At 36.4% G+C, this 19328-nt stretch overlaps 1 protein-coding gene across 2 annotated transcripts in view; it reads left to right on the top strand.

Moving 5' to 3' along the window:
* LOC150104899 (ras-related and estrogen-regulated growth inhibitor-like protein) overlaps nucleotides 1-19328 on the top strand; it is a 91668-nt gene that overhangs the window by 68380 nt on the left and 3960 nt on the right. For both annotated transcript variants that reach the window (XM_090396044.1, XM_090396045.1), the window contains exon 5: nucleotides 8825-8948. In XM_090396044.1, the coding sequence (XP_090252170.1) occupies nucleotides 8825-8948 (124 nt within the window). The remainder of the gene's footprint in view (nucleotides 1-8824; nucleotides 8949-19328) is intronic.

Below are 19328 nucleotides of genomic sequence, written 5' to 3' on the forward strand. Positions count from 1 at the left end.
CTGACAAAAAATTATCTTCTACTTTGTGTCGAGTGATCTTTGATGCTTCACCACAACAATATCCGTTTGCTATTAGCACAGCTGGAGAGGCAGTTTCAATTTCAATCTTTCTTCTTGTAATCTTTACGGTCTAATTCGTCTTCTCACCCTATCTTAGTATCATGAAGTCCTTATAAGGACTGGCTTAAAGGGGCGAAGCAAGAATGCTTTTCATCTTCCCCGTTATCTATAGAGGACAGTGTAGGGATAAGGTGTTATTGAGCTATTAAAGCTCTAATCATGGCAGGAGGGTAACAGCAATAGCCGAGCCTCAGTTAGAACTTCATTGGCTACAGCATTGCCATCCATTACCATCCAAGGGTATGGTGGATTTTCCAAGTATCATGAAACCATTGATTAATTCTATTAATATAAACATTACTGAAAATATATTTGTATTATTAAATTTTTTTATTTCAAAAAATTTTATTTTTTTAGTTCCAATTTATTATTTATTAAATTATTTTTATTTATTTATTTATTTGGAAATATACTCGATCTTATTCATTCCGCAGAAATCAATCAAATGATTGGATGGTATTTTGTACTTTGTACATTCTCTGGCCTGTGAATTCCATGTTATTTTAAAAGCCTGCAATTATTTAGTGTGGCATCTTCGTTTTTATATTAACATTTAAATGTATGCTTAATTTTGTATTAGGACTTAAAACACTACGCTACACAAATTTTATCATTTTTGCACAAATCCCACTGATTTTTATGTATGTTGCCACATACATAAAATACAATTTACAAACATTTCTTTTTCGTTTTTCATTTATTTATTTGCTTCGCATGAAACGGACTTATAAAATTTTTGTTGAATTTAATATATGTCTGTGCAATCATATTTTGAAACCATATGGTAACCCTGTTAATCCAAGATTACTTTAATTTTCAGATAACACATCTAAGTGTTTCTAGCTGAGCGGTTACTATTTAGTGATAATGATTAAGCATTGCGGGAGATAAAAAAACTAAAAAAAAAAAACAGTACTTCAACCGAGATTGTGTCTGCTTTCACGTAAAAAGAACCCGTGTGTGTTATATGAGTATCGCAAGAAGGAAAATACCGGAAGTGGTGCGTATTAGGGTAAAAACAAAGTTATTATTGGAACTTTGCCAACGTCCCGGATGAATTGCTGGAACTTCCTCTTAGTGACCTAGAATATATATTTCCTGTAACACCCTACTTAAAAGCTAGCAGATCCCATGACAACTACGTAACATTGAAAAATATGAATGAGTGACATTTATGACTTTATATTGGCCATTAAATTAACATCTGGGAACGAAACAGCTATTGCCAATTCCTCTCTCCTGTATCTATGCACGTATTTTATTTCATTTTATTTTCCTGATGGTAAGGAAATTTTAAACTACTGCTTCAAGCACCGTGCAACGAAATGCACATATGTCAACTTGAAACAGCCTAAAAAAAAAGTCAGTGACGTAAAGTGGTGACGTCATGTTATATGTGTGATATCCGTTTTGTAGATTCTTTTGGAATGAATGGACATGGCAGTGAGATACTCAATTCAAGTATTGCACAATTATGCAAATAATTATGCAATATAATTATTTACTTGTGTTAAGTACACTTTTTCATAGTTGACTCTCAGTTTAATCATTGGATGAGTTTAGTTATTTCTTCAGAAAAATATAAAAAAAATGCATTTATATATCACACCATGTTTTAACCCACTTCAACTAGAAATATATATTTTGAATTTAGTTGAAATTTTGGATTCCTCGTGTGGTGACCGGGCTAAGAATGGCGTCACTGTAGCCCATGCATGTCATAGGAGGCGACTAAAATGAACGCAGAGTTTCGAGTTTCGCTCTCTTAGGCTTCTTCCGGAATTTTGCTCCCGGTGAAGGGGGGGGGGGGTTGTTCCGAGAGAGCATTTTCAGTCTTTGGGGAAGGGTGTTCTCCGTCGTGGCCCGGGAGCAACCTTGTTGGTGGATGCTTTTCGCTGGAATATGAGCGGTTCTGCTCAGTGGTGGTGATGGGGGGTGGGGGGGGCTGTCCAACTGAGCGTTGGAGGATCTTTCGACCACTCGTAGGGAGTGGTCCGGGGGATCGTCTTAATTTTTGGAAAGGGTTTTAGTTAAAAATCGTCACTGTAACTCATGCATGTCATAAGAGGCGACTAAAATGGGACGCAGAGTTTCAAGAGTTTCACTCTCTTAGGTTTCTTCCGGAATTTTTCTCCCGGTGAGGGGGGGGGGCTTAGATTTCGAGGGGTTTGCCTTGAGAGAGTATTTTGAGTCTCTGGGGAGGCGTGGCATGGCCCGTTAGGGGGAGGGGGGCTTGTCGGTGGATGCTTTTCCCTGAAATATGAGCGGTTCTGCTCAGTGGTGGGGGAGGGTCCCTCACTGAGTGGAAGCAACGCTGAGTTGGACGAACTTTCGACCACTCGTGAGGAGTGGTCCGGGGATTGTCTTAATTTTTAGAAAGGGCTTTACTTACATACTGGCCCCACTGTAGCCCATGCATGTCGTACGAGGCAGCTAAAATGGGTACCCAGGGAGGGTAAGGGATGCAACGATGTAGCGAATGAAGTTTTAACTGAGGCTCGGCTATTGCTGTTACCCTCCTACCATAATCAGAGCTTATTGCTCTATATTACCCTATCCATACATTGTCGTCTACAGATAACGGGGAATATGAAAAGCATTCTTGCTTCACCCATCTAGCAAAAAAAAAAAAAAAAAAAAAAAAAAATTTTGGATTTTTGATATTACTCATTAGATGTTTATAAATATTTCATGTTGGGTACAAATATAAATGCTCTATAATCGGAATATCTCTGCGTGTATTTTTATTAATTTCGTGAATTTGACTAATATTAGTAATATGTTATCAATATCTCTATATCGACTCCGTTACATTTTCTACAATACAGTATGGCATAGGTAAGAACGTTTCTCGTGAGATAAGGTCGTACTAGTTTCTCATGTACGCTATTTTTTTTTTAACTTTTGCTAGTAGACTTTGGGATATACAAGATTTTTTACTGGTAGTCCTACGGGATACACTCTAGTGGTTTCTTCCTCCCCCCCCCCCCCTTTTTTTTTTCTTTCTTATAACAGTTTAAAATTAGTTATGGCTTCGCTCTTGCATAGGGTAAGAATATTAGGCTTTGAAATAGACCCTAAGCTAGAAAAAAGAGTAGTATGCCAAGCTTTATGTGAGGCAGTAGGATCTAGAATGTAGAAACGAAAAACAAGTTACTGCATGGTTTAAATGCGCAGGGAACAAAATAACACCATTCATGATTGGAAGCCTGCTGAGAACAATTAAAATATAGATTTCTTTTAGAATACATATTGAGAACAGCGACGATGTCATTCATAAGATCTTTTTCGAAACGGGAAACTGTTCAAGATATCAAGAAAGGTACTGACAACGATAAACCTGAGTGGAAATCTGAAGAGATTAGTTTTACTATGGAAATGAAGAGCTCTGTTCACAAGTTCGTACTAATTGGCTTTGCAAGAGTTATGGTTAGTTACTCGGGTGTCAGGAGGCAGTGCTTTAGGTGTGGCTCCTATGATCATCTGGGAGCGGAATGCATGAGCCAAATGTCGTAACTGCAACGAATCTGAACACACTATAGAGCGCTGTAATATCCCTTGCAGAAAATGTCAGCAACAAGACCACAAGATCAACACGTGTCCGTATCGAACAGCGGCAGAAAGGCTGGTGTGGGTGTGTGTGTGTGTGGGGGACTATCGAAGTACTTTCAACTCCCCCCCATCGGCTAATTCAGATAGCGCGGACAGGTCAGAGCACACAAACACGGTTCCTGTATATCCATTGCTATCAACAAAGACAGCTGATGCTGAGGAGGTGAAATGGACAGAATTTACAAAGTCACTTGGAAAAACCAAACCCGTAAAATAGAATCGGAGACTTCCTCCACAAAAATTGACACAGCAGTTGAAGAACCGGCAACATTATCAACATCATCTGCCCAAGTGTGTATGTGGGGGGGGGGGATAGAGGAAATGGAAGTAACAACTAAACGACAGAGAAGAAAATATAAAATCATATCAAATATATATCAAAACGACAACCAGCCGAAACAATCTACCTACTAGGAAGAGCTGTCTCCCCCCCCCCCCCCCACACACACACCAGAGTTACATTGTCTGCAGAAGAAAAGTGTGATCATTTACAAAATCCGTCCATCTCCTCTAATCCAGAAAAAAGAAAGAAACACCCCTTCAGTTCCGAGCACAATCAATGGGGGGGGGGGGGGGGCGCAACATAATTCGCTCCTTCCGTGAAACATCTGGTGCATTCGGCGGAACAGTATTTTATTTGCAACAAGGAAGGTTCGGTCGATCCCTGTCAATGTGGAATGGTCCACTCTCTCCGAAACCGATATACGGTCTTATCAGACTCATTTAAGAACTCTCTCTCTCTCTATCTCAGCTTCAAACATGTGGGCTGATAGTGTCTTGAGAGTGCTGTTAAGTACCCGGGAATTTTGGGTCCGTTGGGGTAGCATTTAACGAGGTTGCTTTTCCCTGGAATATGAGCGGTTCTGCTTAGTAATAGGGTGAGCCTCACTGAGCAGGACCACCGTTGAGTTAAATGATCGTTCAGGCCGCTCATTGTTTGGGCGATCTGAGAGATTAGAAGTGTTTGAAGACGTCCCCCGCACATAAACAGGGATGAGGACATAACCCACTTACATGAGACATTAATTGAAATAGTAAAGGGGGGGGGGTTACCATACTAATATTTTTTTTTTTTAAACATGACTAACAATTCCCATTTTCGCGTAACCACTCTGAATATCAACGGTTTGCGATCTATCTTCGCACAAAGCGCTGTTTGGAGACTATTTTTACTTCATCAGGTTCATGTACTATTTCTGCAGGAGACGCATTTTTATCAGTTCTGGGACATTGAAAACTTTACCAGAACTTTCCTTTGCAAGGCTTCTGGTGTTCTGAAGAGCCCTGGCGAAGGGTGTGGGAATCCTTGTTCGTCAGCCGATTCTAGGTGGATTTTTCAATGCATAAAAGATGCAGGGCTTCTAGTCTCTATAAACTGGAGGGTTGGGGGTAGAACCATCCGTTTCCTCACTATCTGTGCCCTAATAATACCCACAGCGATGTAGGTTCTTGTCTCTGGCACCCTATTTTTACAGGGTTCAGTATATCATAGCGGGGGAAGACTGGAACTGTATAGCAGACGCACGATATGACAAGGTAGGCAATAACAACAATGCTGGTACCGGTGGCTCTAGGGAACTGCAACAGTGCTGTGGTAATGTCAACCTCATTGACATCTAAAGGGACCATAATCCAGGCACAGTCGGTACCACATGGTCGCAAGGAGTCTCAAAGAGACTCGACCACGTTTACATTTCCAGCAATTAGAGCCACGTTGTTACAGCAAGGCATATAGCGGTTGGCAGTTCAATAACAGACCATAAAATGGTTGTGTTAACTATCGAAGTATCTGAGGTCGCTGACACATCCTTGGATGTGTCAGCGACCTCGGAAACTTCCTCCAAACTTCCAGAAAATGAATAACGGGAAGTTTGGAGGAAGTTTCCAAGGGAAGAGGACTGTTATGCGACAAATGGAAGAACACTCACCAGGACTGGGACGCATGGGCCACATTTAAAAACGAGGTAAGGCAGTTCTTTTGGAATTGCTCAAGAGAAAGGACTTACACACAAAGGAAAACAAAGAGAGATCTGTACAGAGAATTAGGGTGGTACCGTACGAACCAGAGAAACGGTATTCCCAGTGATTCTCTAATTAAAGACTTGGAAATCGAGTTAGAGGCATATCAACGAAAAAAAGTCACCGAGCTCGATTTCCCCGCTAAGTTGTTTCTCCGTTATGCGGAAACACTCTCGGCCGCGATTTACAACAGGTAGGGCATATGACGATAAAACAATTCAGCAAATCCAAGTTAACGGTGAAACTTTCAAGACCACGGGAGATATCCTGCAGCAATTTTTTAATCATTATTCGAGAGCCTATTCCGATGACAGGCGACTTTAACGCCTGGAACATAAGTACCCCTGAACACTGATGTGCACTTCAAGGTAGACCAATAACATCGGAAGGGGTTACTCGGGCTTACAAAGAACTTAAGCTCAGAAAAAGTCCAAGTTTGATGTGAAATCAGATTATCTCACTGATAGAAAAAATTGAATATTAAACTCACCTCTTTTTTACGCAGATGATGTTATAAAGTCCACCGGATCTTGATTAAATTGAATAACTGCTGTAACAAATTTGGTATGAAAATAGGCAGGAACGTTACTTTCACTAGTTGCATCCTAATGGAAAACCTTTACCATTAAGAAATTAAATATTTCGGAATAAGCAAAGCTTATTCTTTTGTCAACTGAATAAATTTAATTTATTCATACTGTTTAAAAGAGAGAAAAAAAAAGAGAGAGAGAAGATATTTGGTACTGTACAGTATAACAAATGTCATGAAACTCTGCATTCCAAGAGGGGTTTGATAAAAATGCTGTTAGTTTGATAATGAGATATAATAAGTTAAGAAGCCCTTCTCTCGTATCTTCCCCTGTAATCCAAGCTTGTCAACTAGAAAGAAATCGTAGATACCGATTGAGCGACCTCGGTATTTGTTTACTGCCCCGATAGTTGGTTTGTGCTAGTAACTTTGAGTCCAAGATTAATTCTAACACGTGTTTAAAAAAGAAAAAGAAAAGAAATTTAGTTACTACTTTGATACACTGATTTAAATGTCAATGAATATTACAACTTTAACTTATATATGTGTGCCTTCCTTATATGGCTCATGGGTTCGGAAAAGTAATAAAGGTTCAGATAATACTAATATCCTGTCTACAAAGTGTAAAACGTAATCCATCAGATCTATCAAGTTTTGCAGGTTGTCACAATGCCTCACAGCTCTCTTTGTCCGTTTCCCCCCCCCCCCGTAAGGATTTTGCCCTTGTGTCACTCTTTAATATATATATATATATATATTTTTTTTTTTTCTCCATTTGATGTATTTTCGATGTTTCTCTAGACGACGATAAAAAGCTAACTGGGGAAGTTTGTTCCTTAGTCAGAACTAAGAAATGAGAAAATCTTGGTAAAGGTTACTTGCATACAAAGAAGCCTAAGTATATTTGCAATAAATTCACATATAAATGATGACTATACGAGGGTTGGAATAGAAGAGGATGAGGATGCCTAGTTCTTTATGGTTTTATTGATGAAGGATTCGCTGAAACCATTACACAAGAAGGCAGATTATGTATGTTGTAATTTTTGAAGCACAAAGACCAAATTCCATGAATTCGGGTTCTAATAGTGCCAGATTTTTGACAAGAATAAGAATGGTGAGACTGAGCTTTGGTATAGCGACTTCCCCCCCCCCCCAGAAAGATTGAGAATGATTTTATCGACATATGTATACAACTATATATGTAGTCCGCATATGTATACAATTATGTCTCCATAATTAATATTATGGAGGACACTTTATTCAAAACGCCTCATGAAATAATTAGTCAGCGTAGGATAGAGAATTTGCTATAATCCCTTCTATTTGCTGGTAAAATTATTCTGACAAAGAAAATAATCAGAATGGGTTACTTATCTCTTTTCAAGTAAGTTATCTGTCCAATTATTGTTTGCTAACTGCTCACGTTTTGATTAATATGAAATTACTTAGAAATCCATTATTAGGAAATCCAGTATAATAGAGTGGGTCTGGAATGAGAAAATATATGTTATAACAGACTAATACTGTAGATTTGACTATACAGTAAACCCTTGATTTAACGGACAAAATTTCCGGTCCGTATGTCACATGTGAAAATTAACATCATGTTAATTTTAAAATGCTTTTAATCAAGATTTGCTTATAATTAAATTAACAGGTTATTTTTTGTTATTAATTTCCTGTCGACGTATTCGACTTACGAGTGGTCGTCAGTCGAGGACTAATTTCGATATAAACATTGAGATATCATCACGAATTAACTTCGAAAGAGCTCCTACTATTTTTTTTATTGCATAGAAACATTTCAAGCGAATTTATATCTTTTTAAAAAATTGCTTTATTAGTATTTAGCATTTTTTTAAAATTCATTTCTCTCTTTTCGCAGTTGTGTAAACTCGCTAAAAAAACTCATAGTAGCATCCATTATAATTTATTTATTTTCCTTTTATTGCTTGCTGTTATTGAAATTGCTATTATTCTTACAGAAATTATTCTTCTAAAGTGAGTTTACGTTAATAACGATGGCTATTTTATTTCAGAAAAGTCTTGAAAAAAAAATAAAAATTGAATAAAAGTCTTGAAATTTAAGCTTACAATGCATGTGTTACAAATGCGCTAGTTGTAGACATCGGGTCTGTAACTAGCGTATTTGTAACACATGCATTGTAAGCCTAATTCGAAATTCGAGCTTTCATCATTCTTCTTGCTCTGAGATGAGATCATTATATTTATGTTGACTATTGCTATATTTTAATGTAATATATCATTTCTTATCTTTTATTGTAATATAAAATATAATCGGTGTAGCTCATTTTTTAGCTGTTATGTTTCTGAACTCAGTAATTATTTCCGTTGCTTATTCTATGATAATAAATTCTACTTTAGTATACAAAAAAAAAAAAAAACACGCAAATTTCCTCTGTGAAATCTGACATGAAATGATTAATTTGGAATACTGATGTTTGTGTGAAGAAAAACAAATGACAATTGAAATAATATTTAAATAGCACATTTAACAAATATTTTATATTAATTTTCAAGGGCGGTAAACACAAAAGAAGGTCATTGTGTTGGACTTATATATCCACGGTGCACATTCCATGAATGTTCAGCAGCAAGAGAAGCTGATAATGTTCGAACAGCATTTCAAGACTTTCTTCGTCAAGTAAGAACTTTAAATGTATCATTTATTTTATTTTATTTATTATTTATTTTTTTATTTCTTATCAGCAAGCGATGATCTAAGAAAACTAGGTCACAAGAAGTAGATACTGTTGTAGCATGTTATATAGTTTCTCTTTAACAGATAAAAGAAAAAACTTTTCACAGTTTTTTTTTTTTTTTTTAAATATTTTGCTTGTGAACATCGACTCTTGAATAAGTTGACTTTTATGAGCATAAACACGAACAAAATGAATACATGATATCATTGTTGTATATCTTTACCAAAAAAAAAAAAAAAATCTTCAATTAGAAACAAAAGTTTTATTCTAATAAATCTTCTGCTACTTCTAAAAAACGTTACGTAAAAATTACGCATTAATTGAAAAAATGCTTTTTTTATAATAAAAATAAAAATAAATTCATAAATATTTGAACATTATTACTCTACGACTTGATAAGTTACTTTTTAAATTTAAAAATAAAAATAAAATGAAATGTGTCCAATATGACATGCACGATGGCATTTCGATGATTGGCACTTAGAAATCACGTGACTCAAAATTATTTTACGATAGTAGTAATATTATCAACGGAAATGAATATTTAAATATTTTCTAAGATTTTCTATACAAAACTATTTAATCTTCAATTACTTTTTTATTATTAAAATTTTTATTTAAAAGTTTCATTTATTAAATAATTACATAATTAAACAGATACACCATTTAAAATAAAATTCAGGCAATTATTTATTATTGGATGAGATTAGTGAGATTAGTTGGGTGAGATATATACCCTTGGTGGGTAATGGATGGCAATGCTGTAGCCAATGAAGTTCTAACTGAGGCTCGGCTATTGCTGTTACCCTCTTGCCATGATCAGAACCTTAATAGCTCAATAACACCTTATACCTACACTGTCCTCTACAGATAATGCGGAGGATGAAAAGCATTCTTGCTTCACCCCTTTAAGCCAGTCCTTATAAGGACTATTAGTAGCTAGTTAACAGCTATCATCGTATTTTATTCTTTATTGTCGACTTTTTATTATTAAAATTTTTATTTAAAAGTTTCATTTATTAAATAATTACGTAATTAAACAAAATACACCATTTAAAAATAAAATTGAAGCAATTATTATATTATTTATTGTTTAGGATGGTTTGGTGAGATTAGTAGCTAGTTCACAGCTATCATCAGTGTTAATCTCATGCAGATGAGAAAAGTTCTCCTCTTCCATCTTCATAGTTGAAACTGTCTTTAAAAAATGTTACTCGCGTCCTATTAGATTTTTTTTATTTATTTTCAGCTATTTTATAATTTCTTTGGTTTTCGTAGTCTTGTATGAAATGTACTTGAAAAAAATAACGTAATCCGATTACCTTTATATCGATCCTTTGCAAATCCTATTTTTTGTGTTAGACAAATATTTTTATCCTTTATTCGTCTTCACTAAAAACAAGTTACATCTGCAAGTTTAGAATACCTTTCTATTCACATGAATCTGCATTAACTCGAAATTCGTTTAAATCTGTGATATTTGGGAGTAAAAAAAAAAAAAAAAATTGCTCCTAAATATCACAGGGAGACGTTTTCGTCGACACGAAGGGATTTTTTTTTTCTTGACAAGAGATTCTTGAGTTCGACTGAAATCATCAGCTGTCTATGAAAATACGATCGGGAATCCAACCACTGCTCTTTGAGGAATGTTCCCCCCCACCCCCGATATGTAGGAATTAATCTAAATTATAAATATTCAGCATCTCAATTTATTTAAGAATATAAGATTTTATCGTATATTTCTTGACAGAAGTATACATTAAAATGTGAGTAATTGCTCCTTTATATATATCCATTAGGATAAAAAAAATTAATTAAATTAAAATGTGATTAAATCGATAACTGATAAAAATAATAGAAAAATTTTTTCTCAGTATTATCATTATTTCTGAACAGGGGTTGAGAATCTTTATTGAATCACAAGCCATATTAAATAATGAATAATAATTAAATACATTAAAAAAATTTTAATTTTAAAGTGCTACTTGCGTTGCTTGACCACTACGCAGTTAATGCTCAGACACAGTTATAGTAATAAATATGGAACACGATATTGCCTTACATGTATATTAGATTATATATACTCAACAAGAGCCTGAATAGCGCAGTCGATAACAATGATGTTATGTAGTTAGAAAGACCTGGATGCAAACCTCATCGTGGACACTAAAAAATGTATAAAAAAAAATATAAAAAAAAAACAGCTCCCCCCCTCCCCCCATCAAACCATCCAGAGAATACGCACAATTAACTGGATTAAGTTCCTTCTTCTTCTTCTTCTTCAACAAAAATTATATTTCCTCAGGGAACGGCATTTGTATCTGCGTTGAAGAATATGTGATAACAGGAAAAGTCGTGATCTGCATGGTTTTGAATGGAATAGAATGAGAGTGGCTGTCAGACGGGCTAGTAAGAGTTCCTAGGAAACTGTGGCCTTCTTTTTAAGATGGCCACGTCCTGTAGTGTCTTTGTTAAACTCTGGAAAGTTCGGATCGATGTTACAGGCAGACGACGGATGTGCTACGGTTGGCATAGTATAAACCGGAAGTGTATTCTAGAGCATCATGTGTCACTGTTCCAAATGGGCTATTCCAGCAGTTTTATTTATTTATTCATATGGAGATTCCTCCCTTTTCTCCCCCGTCCCTATTGGGGCGAGTTGAGCCCCCTCATGGGGAGTTGAGTATTAATGGCTGTAGATCCGTGTGTGTTCACGGGGCCGATTTGCCTGCTCGCGAGATGAAAAACCCCAGATAAACTGGGGAAAAAAACCTGCTGTCCACGCCCAAGACCGGCTAACTTGGCTATGGCTGAGGAAGATCCTTAAGCTCCTCACGTCGGCGACGGGAATCGAACCCAGAACTCCTTCCCCAGGCGTATGGTTGCGAAGCGCAAAGCCACTAGGCTAACCGCCAGGACATTACAGCAGTGACCATTGAGGACACTGCAGCTATCCAACAAAAATAAGCAGCTACGACCAAGGTGAGCGAAGGAATAGCGTTGGACATTTGTGGACAGAAGAAACATCGCACAGAGTGCCGAATTCTACTTCCTGTTATTTTATGTAGACTGATGAACGGTGTCTTCAGTCTATAATGAAGATACAATATGATAACACCATGAAGCACATAGTAGTGACAACAGCGCGAAGACATTGATCCGTCATTCTCGTCAGAACAATGCAGAACAGTGTCGGTTGATCATACGGATTCCTCGCATTCGTTATGTCCTTGATACAGCAATACAATGACAGAATGGTGCTGCATACTCGAACTTCTTTGCTTACTCAAGTAAGTATGTCCATTAGTGCTGACCAGTTACCTTGCATGTGATGGATACTTCCATAAGAATAACGACACTCCGTAGGGATTGTGCCATCTAGAAATATTTACAAGAACATGATATTGACTTGAAGGATTGACTACTCAGTTACTTATTCCCATTGAGTATTTTTCGATATGATGAAGCAAGATGTTTGTAGGGATGTGCTGCAAATGGATTCCTCCACAATAATTTAAATAATAAGATTTGCTATATATTAATTTGTCCCTATCTGTTTTACCTTGCCAAAGAATGCTGTTGCAAATTCTATATAATAAAGTAAATGCACGTTAGTCATCCTACAAAACAGAATATTTCACATTTTGATCCCCCCCCCCTCTTCTTAGATCATAAAAACCTATGTAATCATTTGAATTTGGAAGTTGGTCATATAGAATGGTGCTGCACCCTAATTAACAGAGCCACCAACCTCTGTCCCAACCAGTCCGCTTTCATCTGAATTCATCTTTATTCGTCGCACCTTCCTATCCAATGGCTACAAAACCAATAAAACTGACAGCTTACTTTTTTCCTCCATGCACCTCACATATCTGTTAAAATAGAGATTACCGTAATATCATTACTATTTTCTATATCCGGGCACATCTGAAAAAAGGATTTGTAATCTCTGTATTGATTTCAACTCTAAAGTTAACGGCCCTCATCCACTCTGCTAAAAATGAACCCCCTCACTTCCAGATCTATACAAGATTTCTTGTTCTTGCAACTTATCCTATTATGGTCGAATAGAAGAACTGATAACATCCGTCTTGAAAAATACAAGAAATATATCCTCCGCCACAATTACAGTCAGTTAGTTCTAGCTGATCATGGCTTGAACCTTGCACAGTATCAAATAGAAAAGATTGCTATGCTACACAAAAGCAAAGGCAAACATGACAGACCTCTTTTTTTGAACGAGCAGTGGATTAAAAAAAAAACAAAAAAACTAAGTCTTAATAAATATTGTTGCATAAACTTTACCAAGGTTTGTATAACAGTAATTCTTAAATCCCCTGCCCAACAGCAAACGCCGCTTACCTTGGGGCCACAGAGGGAGAATGCCACTCTTAGGACTTACATGCTTACAGTCTATCTTCCGCTTGCGTCATTTACAATTCTGATATTGTATCCCCAATGATGCATCGTAATATCGTAGCCAGTAAGCCTGTGTTTAATTTGTTTCTTTGTGCTGTTTTGTCAACTCTATTAAAGTTCAACGAAGATAAAACAAGCTGTATTCCAAAATCAATGAGATAATATAATAAGATGTTTGTTTGCTTGCTACATGAGGTTAGTAACCAAACTTTTTATTACAACATGCTTGGCTGCATCTCATAAAAGTGAAAAACATTGTACCAAGCTTCTTTTTTTTTTTTTTTTTACATTGTTTATATATTGCAACCTCGCCCATGAAAGGTTAAAAACCTATATGCACAGTATGGGTTGAATGGCCAGATAGAAAGGAAATGGATAGATAAAAAAAGAGAAAGGAGAAAGTTGGTATTTCTTTTAAAAGTAGATGTAGTTTGTCAGAAATCCTCTAAGAAACCTATGTTTATAAGATAGGGACGAACAGTGTCAAGAAAAATAGTATGAATGAAAGAATTCTCAGCATATTCTAAAAACTCAAATAAGAATGGGTTTAAAATCTTCTACTTAAAGGATGCCTTTCTGAGTTGAGGTAAATAAATAAATGAATAAACTCCCAAGAAGAAGTTCAGTATCGATACCTAAACTGGTTGATGATAACATTTCTCCTTCATCATCCACTTAATTTCTAGTACAGCAATTCCTCGATTAATGCGCCCCCGATTAGTGCGTTTTCGATTAGTGCGTCATTTTTTTTTTTTTTTTGATACCCAAATTCGATTAGTGCGCCTATATACTTCTTAAAAATAAATGTTACCGATTTTAAAAATTTTCGATCTATACACTTTTTATGGCTAACTATTTTAAAAAATCACTCGCTGAAATAAATTAGTTACCGATTTGAAACATTTTACAAAGTTATTTTTTAATGGCATACTACACTATTTCTATGTACACTATGTTCCAAATTTACCGCCAAAATTAATGTCGTGTGCTTTACATAGCATTTTGCTGATCATATCTCGTGCAATTGTTTTCTTTACTTTTTTATTTTAAATTATTTTCCTAACCTTTAATCAGGAGTAAAAGAATTAGTGAGCAAAAAATAGAGGTGTGAAATGATTCGAAAAGTAATCTGATCGGAAGAAAAACTTGAAATAATAAAAAATGAACAAGGCGAGTCCAGAGCAAAGATAGGACAAGAACACAAAAATGGATGAATCAACTGCTGAATACATAGAGAAAGGGTAAGGCTGCTTCAAGTTCATCATGCATGCACTCGAAATCAAAGTATTGTAATGATTGAATTAGAGAGATTTCTTTTTACATGGATATCGAAGATTGTAACCAAAAACGGATCCCGCTAAACACTGGCCTTATTAAATCAAAAGTCTCTTTGTAACCGGGAAAGAAAGGGCTATCAATGATGGAAAAGAAGAGGAATTCCACGTTAGTGCTGGTGATTTGAGCGTTTCAAAAAGAGAAATAGCCTAAAAAGAGAGATATCCAGAGTTTTGAAGAAAATTGTGTAAGAAGGGGACTATTGTGATCAACAAATATTTAATGTCGATGAAACCGGTCTTTTTTTTTTTTTTTTTTTTGGAAGTGAATGCCTTCCAAAACTTTTCTAGCCAAATCAAAGAAATCTCAGCCTGGTTATAAAGTCGCAAAGTCGAATAAAATTACTGCTAGCAATATGCGAGCCGTTTGGAAGCACATTCTTCCACATTGTACAAATGATTTTAGAGGCTTTCCGATCTGCTAAATTTAGATGCACAGCGGGAAGATCCCGAAGAATATGAAGAAAATTTAATCACTGACAAGCCCAGAGGTTTCACAGAAACAATTTGAAAATAGTTTTCGTACAATCGAAGTTTTTAAGCATAGCAATGCTTAAAGACTGATCCTGGTGAAGAGAGAACCAGTAAAATTTGCAGAAGAGGCAATAGGGCCATACCATCAGTTGTATGAAAAAAAAGAAACAAAATGCCGCCAAACTATGTTAGTTCAATTCTTTGTTAAGAAGAGCAGAATAATAAATTTATATTCTGAATGTTTTATCGTCTTTCAGCTGCACGGCTTTCCTTTAACTAGGCCCCGAGACATACCATAATTCTTTTATAAAAAAAAATAAGGGTCAAAAATGAAATCTGAGGAACGAATTATATATTATCCCATAGGGTACTATATTCGATTAGTGCGTTTTCGATTAATGCGCCTGTTTTAAGGAACCCATTAGCCGCACTAATCGAGGGATTGCTGTAGTAAGATCTTTTAAGATATTGGCGGAAGTCATAAAAAATAATTATTCAGTAATTTGCAAAGTTCAGTTATGCGAAGCGAAAATAATCAAACAATAATATAGTCTTTCTTCCAACAACCCTATTATTAAGGCAATTAATAATAACTGCTTCATTATGTTACTAAACAAATGCTAACGATAAAACAAATACGTCATCATAGAAATGTAACGAATGTTGTTGAAGCATTATTTATGCTAATGCCATGTACACAGAAATACTTGCAGATAGATTCATTTCTAATTTCCACATTGCACTGCTCTGTAGAGGGAATTTTCTGGTATAAAAATTAAATTAAAATAAAAACACGTAGCCACTGCTTTTGTGTGATCTATAAATCATACCATCAACAATTTCTGTTCAAGATATAACCTCATCCCATCAAAAGTCGAAGACAATAAGAATTTCATTTGTTTTATCGACGCTTTTAATGAAAATAAAAAGGGGGGGAGAAGTCCTACCACACCTCCTCGCGGACCCCCTGGACCCTTGAAGCTCTTGACCAAATTTCCTATGGTCCGATTTCAAGGTGACTAACGTGGCAACGGCATCCATTTTCTAAGGAAGAGTCATAAAAAGTTATCAACCAATGCTACTGCGTCCGGGGCAGCCGACGCGTTTGGGGCTGCAGTCCGGGCTCCTGATGATAAATATGCTACGAGGACTCATATTAACATTTTGCAACTCAATATCAACAGTACTCAGAGAAAAATGGATGAACTTAAATACATGCATTACAAAAACAATATCCATATAGCTTGTCTACAAGAAACAAAACTAAACAAAAATCTGAACTTCAGCATCAAAGGATACACAGTTCTTAGGAAGGAAAGAGCAGATTGTGGGCTTGCTATCCTTTTGAAGACCCCAGAAATCAAATTCAAAGAAATCACCCTAAATCAATATTTATATAATAATAGTTCGACGGAAGCCCAAGCTGTTGAAATACATCTACCAAACCATTCTATTTCAATCACAAACGTCTACCATTCTGATAATACAAATATTGATACAGACATCATTGAAAAGCTAAGCGAATCTCCAACTGATGCAACCATTATACTTGGTGACCTAAATGCAAAAAGCCCAACTGGGGCTACCCCAATTTAGACCATAAAGGTCAACAATTGGAAGACCTCTTTACAGATTTGAAACTCACAACAATTAACAATGGACAGAGCACCTATCTCTCTAAAACTACGGGAACTGAATCTGCTATTGACATCACAGCTATTAATTATAGCATTGCATCAAGTGCACAATTGGGAAATGCCATCAGTGACCACAGACCCATAATAACAACACTAAACTTCAAGATTAATCATGAACAGCAAATCAAAAGGACATGGAACTTCAGAAAAGCCTACTGGACAAGGTTTACTCCAACCTTAGAGAGCCTCTGTAAAGATGAATCTGTCTCTGGAAACCTCGACAGGAAATTACAAATCCTTACTTCACACATCAGTAAAGCTGCCAAAGCAACAATACCAAGAGGCAAGCCAAAAAATACCCGATACCATACTGGAAATATCACAGTATTGATTCAATGATTACAGAAAGAGACACTATCAATGAACAATTCAGAATTAATAAAACTGATGAACACAGAAAGAAATTAATGGACATACACAAAATAGAGCAGGAAACTTGGAAGTGCAAACAAGAGAAATGGGCGGAGCTTTGCAGTAACCTGGATCCAAGAAAAGACAGCCAACACTGGAACATTATTAGAATCTTAGACAACAATATCAAAAAAGAGAACCGACAGAAAACAAACTTCATCATAAATGCTGGGAAACAAGCTATTACAGATCAAGAAATTGCAAACACACTGGCAAAAACCTATTCAAACAACTTCAAACTTCAGTATAACAGAAGGACAAAACCCTCAATAAACTCACAAGTAAAATACTAAAACAAGCAAGAACATACCAAACTAATGACATCTTCTCCGAAAAATTTACACTAAGTGAACTAAATTCATCAATCGAGAAAACTGCACCTAATAAACCTCCTGGTAATGATCTTATCTTTGGTCATATAGTCAAACACCTTGGCTGGCAAAAATGCCAAAGAACAACTTCTGGACAGGCAAACTTCCAAGAATGGAAAAAATCAGTTATTGTACTCATCTTGAAACCTGACAGAAATGCTGCAGAAAGTCCAAATTATAGACCTATTACATTAACTAGCATACTTTGTAAAATTACTGAAAGAATCATACACTCCAGGCTTATGCACTGGCTGACAAAAAATAAGAAAATCAACTACTACCAAACTGCCTATAGAACCCGTCATTCGACAACACATCAATTATTCCACTTCTGCCAAACAATAATAGACTCATTTCAGGAAAAACCAACAAAAAAAAAACAATTAAAAAAAAATAACCTAACCTAACAATTATATGTTAGGAAAGATTTGCGGCTTTATAAAGTACTATCTCCCACAAGAGGGAAAGACTTAGACCATCTGATCTGTTTAGGTTAGGGGAGTGAAGTAATGTTTCACATGTTTCTTTGTATAGCCGTTCCATTAGGAACCGACTTTTGTGAATTACTTTTGTCTTGTTCCACTTAAGTCTATGTCTGGTGCTGATGGCATGTTCTGCAATTCCAGGCTGTTCGGGTTCAAGGTACTGGATGTACGACTGATGTTCTTCTAACCGGACCTCAGCAGATCTTACTGTTTGTCCGAAATATGATAATCCACGTGAGCAGGGAATCTGGTAGATACCTGGATAGCTGAGATGTGGGAGCTTGCCTTTTGGAGACATTAGGAATGTGGAGATTTTTCTGATATGTCGAAAAGCCACACAGATATTTAGTGGTTTTAGCACCTTAGCTATGCGTTCACTAACCCCATGTACATAGGGGATAGGTATACGTGTAGGTCCTTCTGTACTTGAAGAGGATGCTGGAGCACGACTACTTAAAGCTCTTTTTATGAAGGACTTCTTATAGCCATTGGATATGAAGGAGGAATTAATATACTGTAATTCTTTATGTATGCCGGCCTTGTTGGCCGAGTGGTTAGCGTATCCGCTCTCCAGCCAATAGGCTGCTGGTTCGAATCCCTCATAGGCATGGATGTTTGTCATTGTCTTCCACCTTCATACGTTCCTTCACCCAAGTATAGATATACTCTCCCAATATGGACTGGGTCACCATGGGAGTAGTAGACCCAAAACCTCCTGCAATGGGAGAGGTTTTCACCCTACAGTGGGTAGAAAAATAGGCTGTTCATCATCATCAATTCTTTTTGTAAAAGTTCTTCTGAAGAACAAAAGGAGTTGGCTCTATGAACTAGTGTTTTTATAGTACCTGCCTTTTGGCTTGGATGCTGATGCGATTCAGCGTGGATGTACTGGCCTGTATGAGTCTCTTTCCTATAGCCTGTGAATTATAGATAACCATCTGGTTGGCGAAGAATCAAGAGGTCTAGAAAGGTGCTAAAACCAATAAATATCTGTATGACTTTTCGACCCATCAGAAAAATATCCACATTCCTAATGTCTCCAAAGGACAAGTTCCCACATCTCAGCTATCCAGGTGTCTACCAGATTCCCCGTTCGTGTGGATTGTCATATTTCGGACAAACAGGATGATC

The sequence above is a fragment of the Typopeltis vanoorti genome, chromosome 7 (genome assembly GCF_054136105.1).
Source record: "Typopeltis vanoorti isolate ZY-2024b chromosome 7, IOZ_Tvanoo_1.0, whole genome shotgun sequence".
NCBI lineage: Eukaryota > Metazoa > Arthropoda > Arachnida > Uropygi > Thelyphonidae > Typopeltis > Typopeltis vanoorti.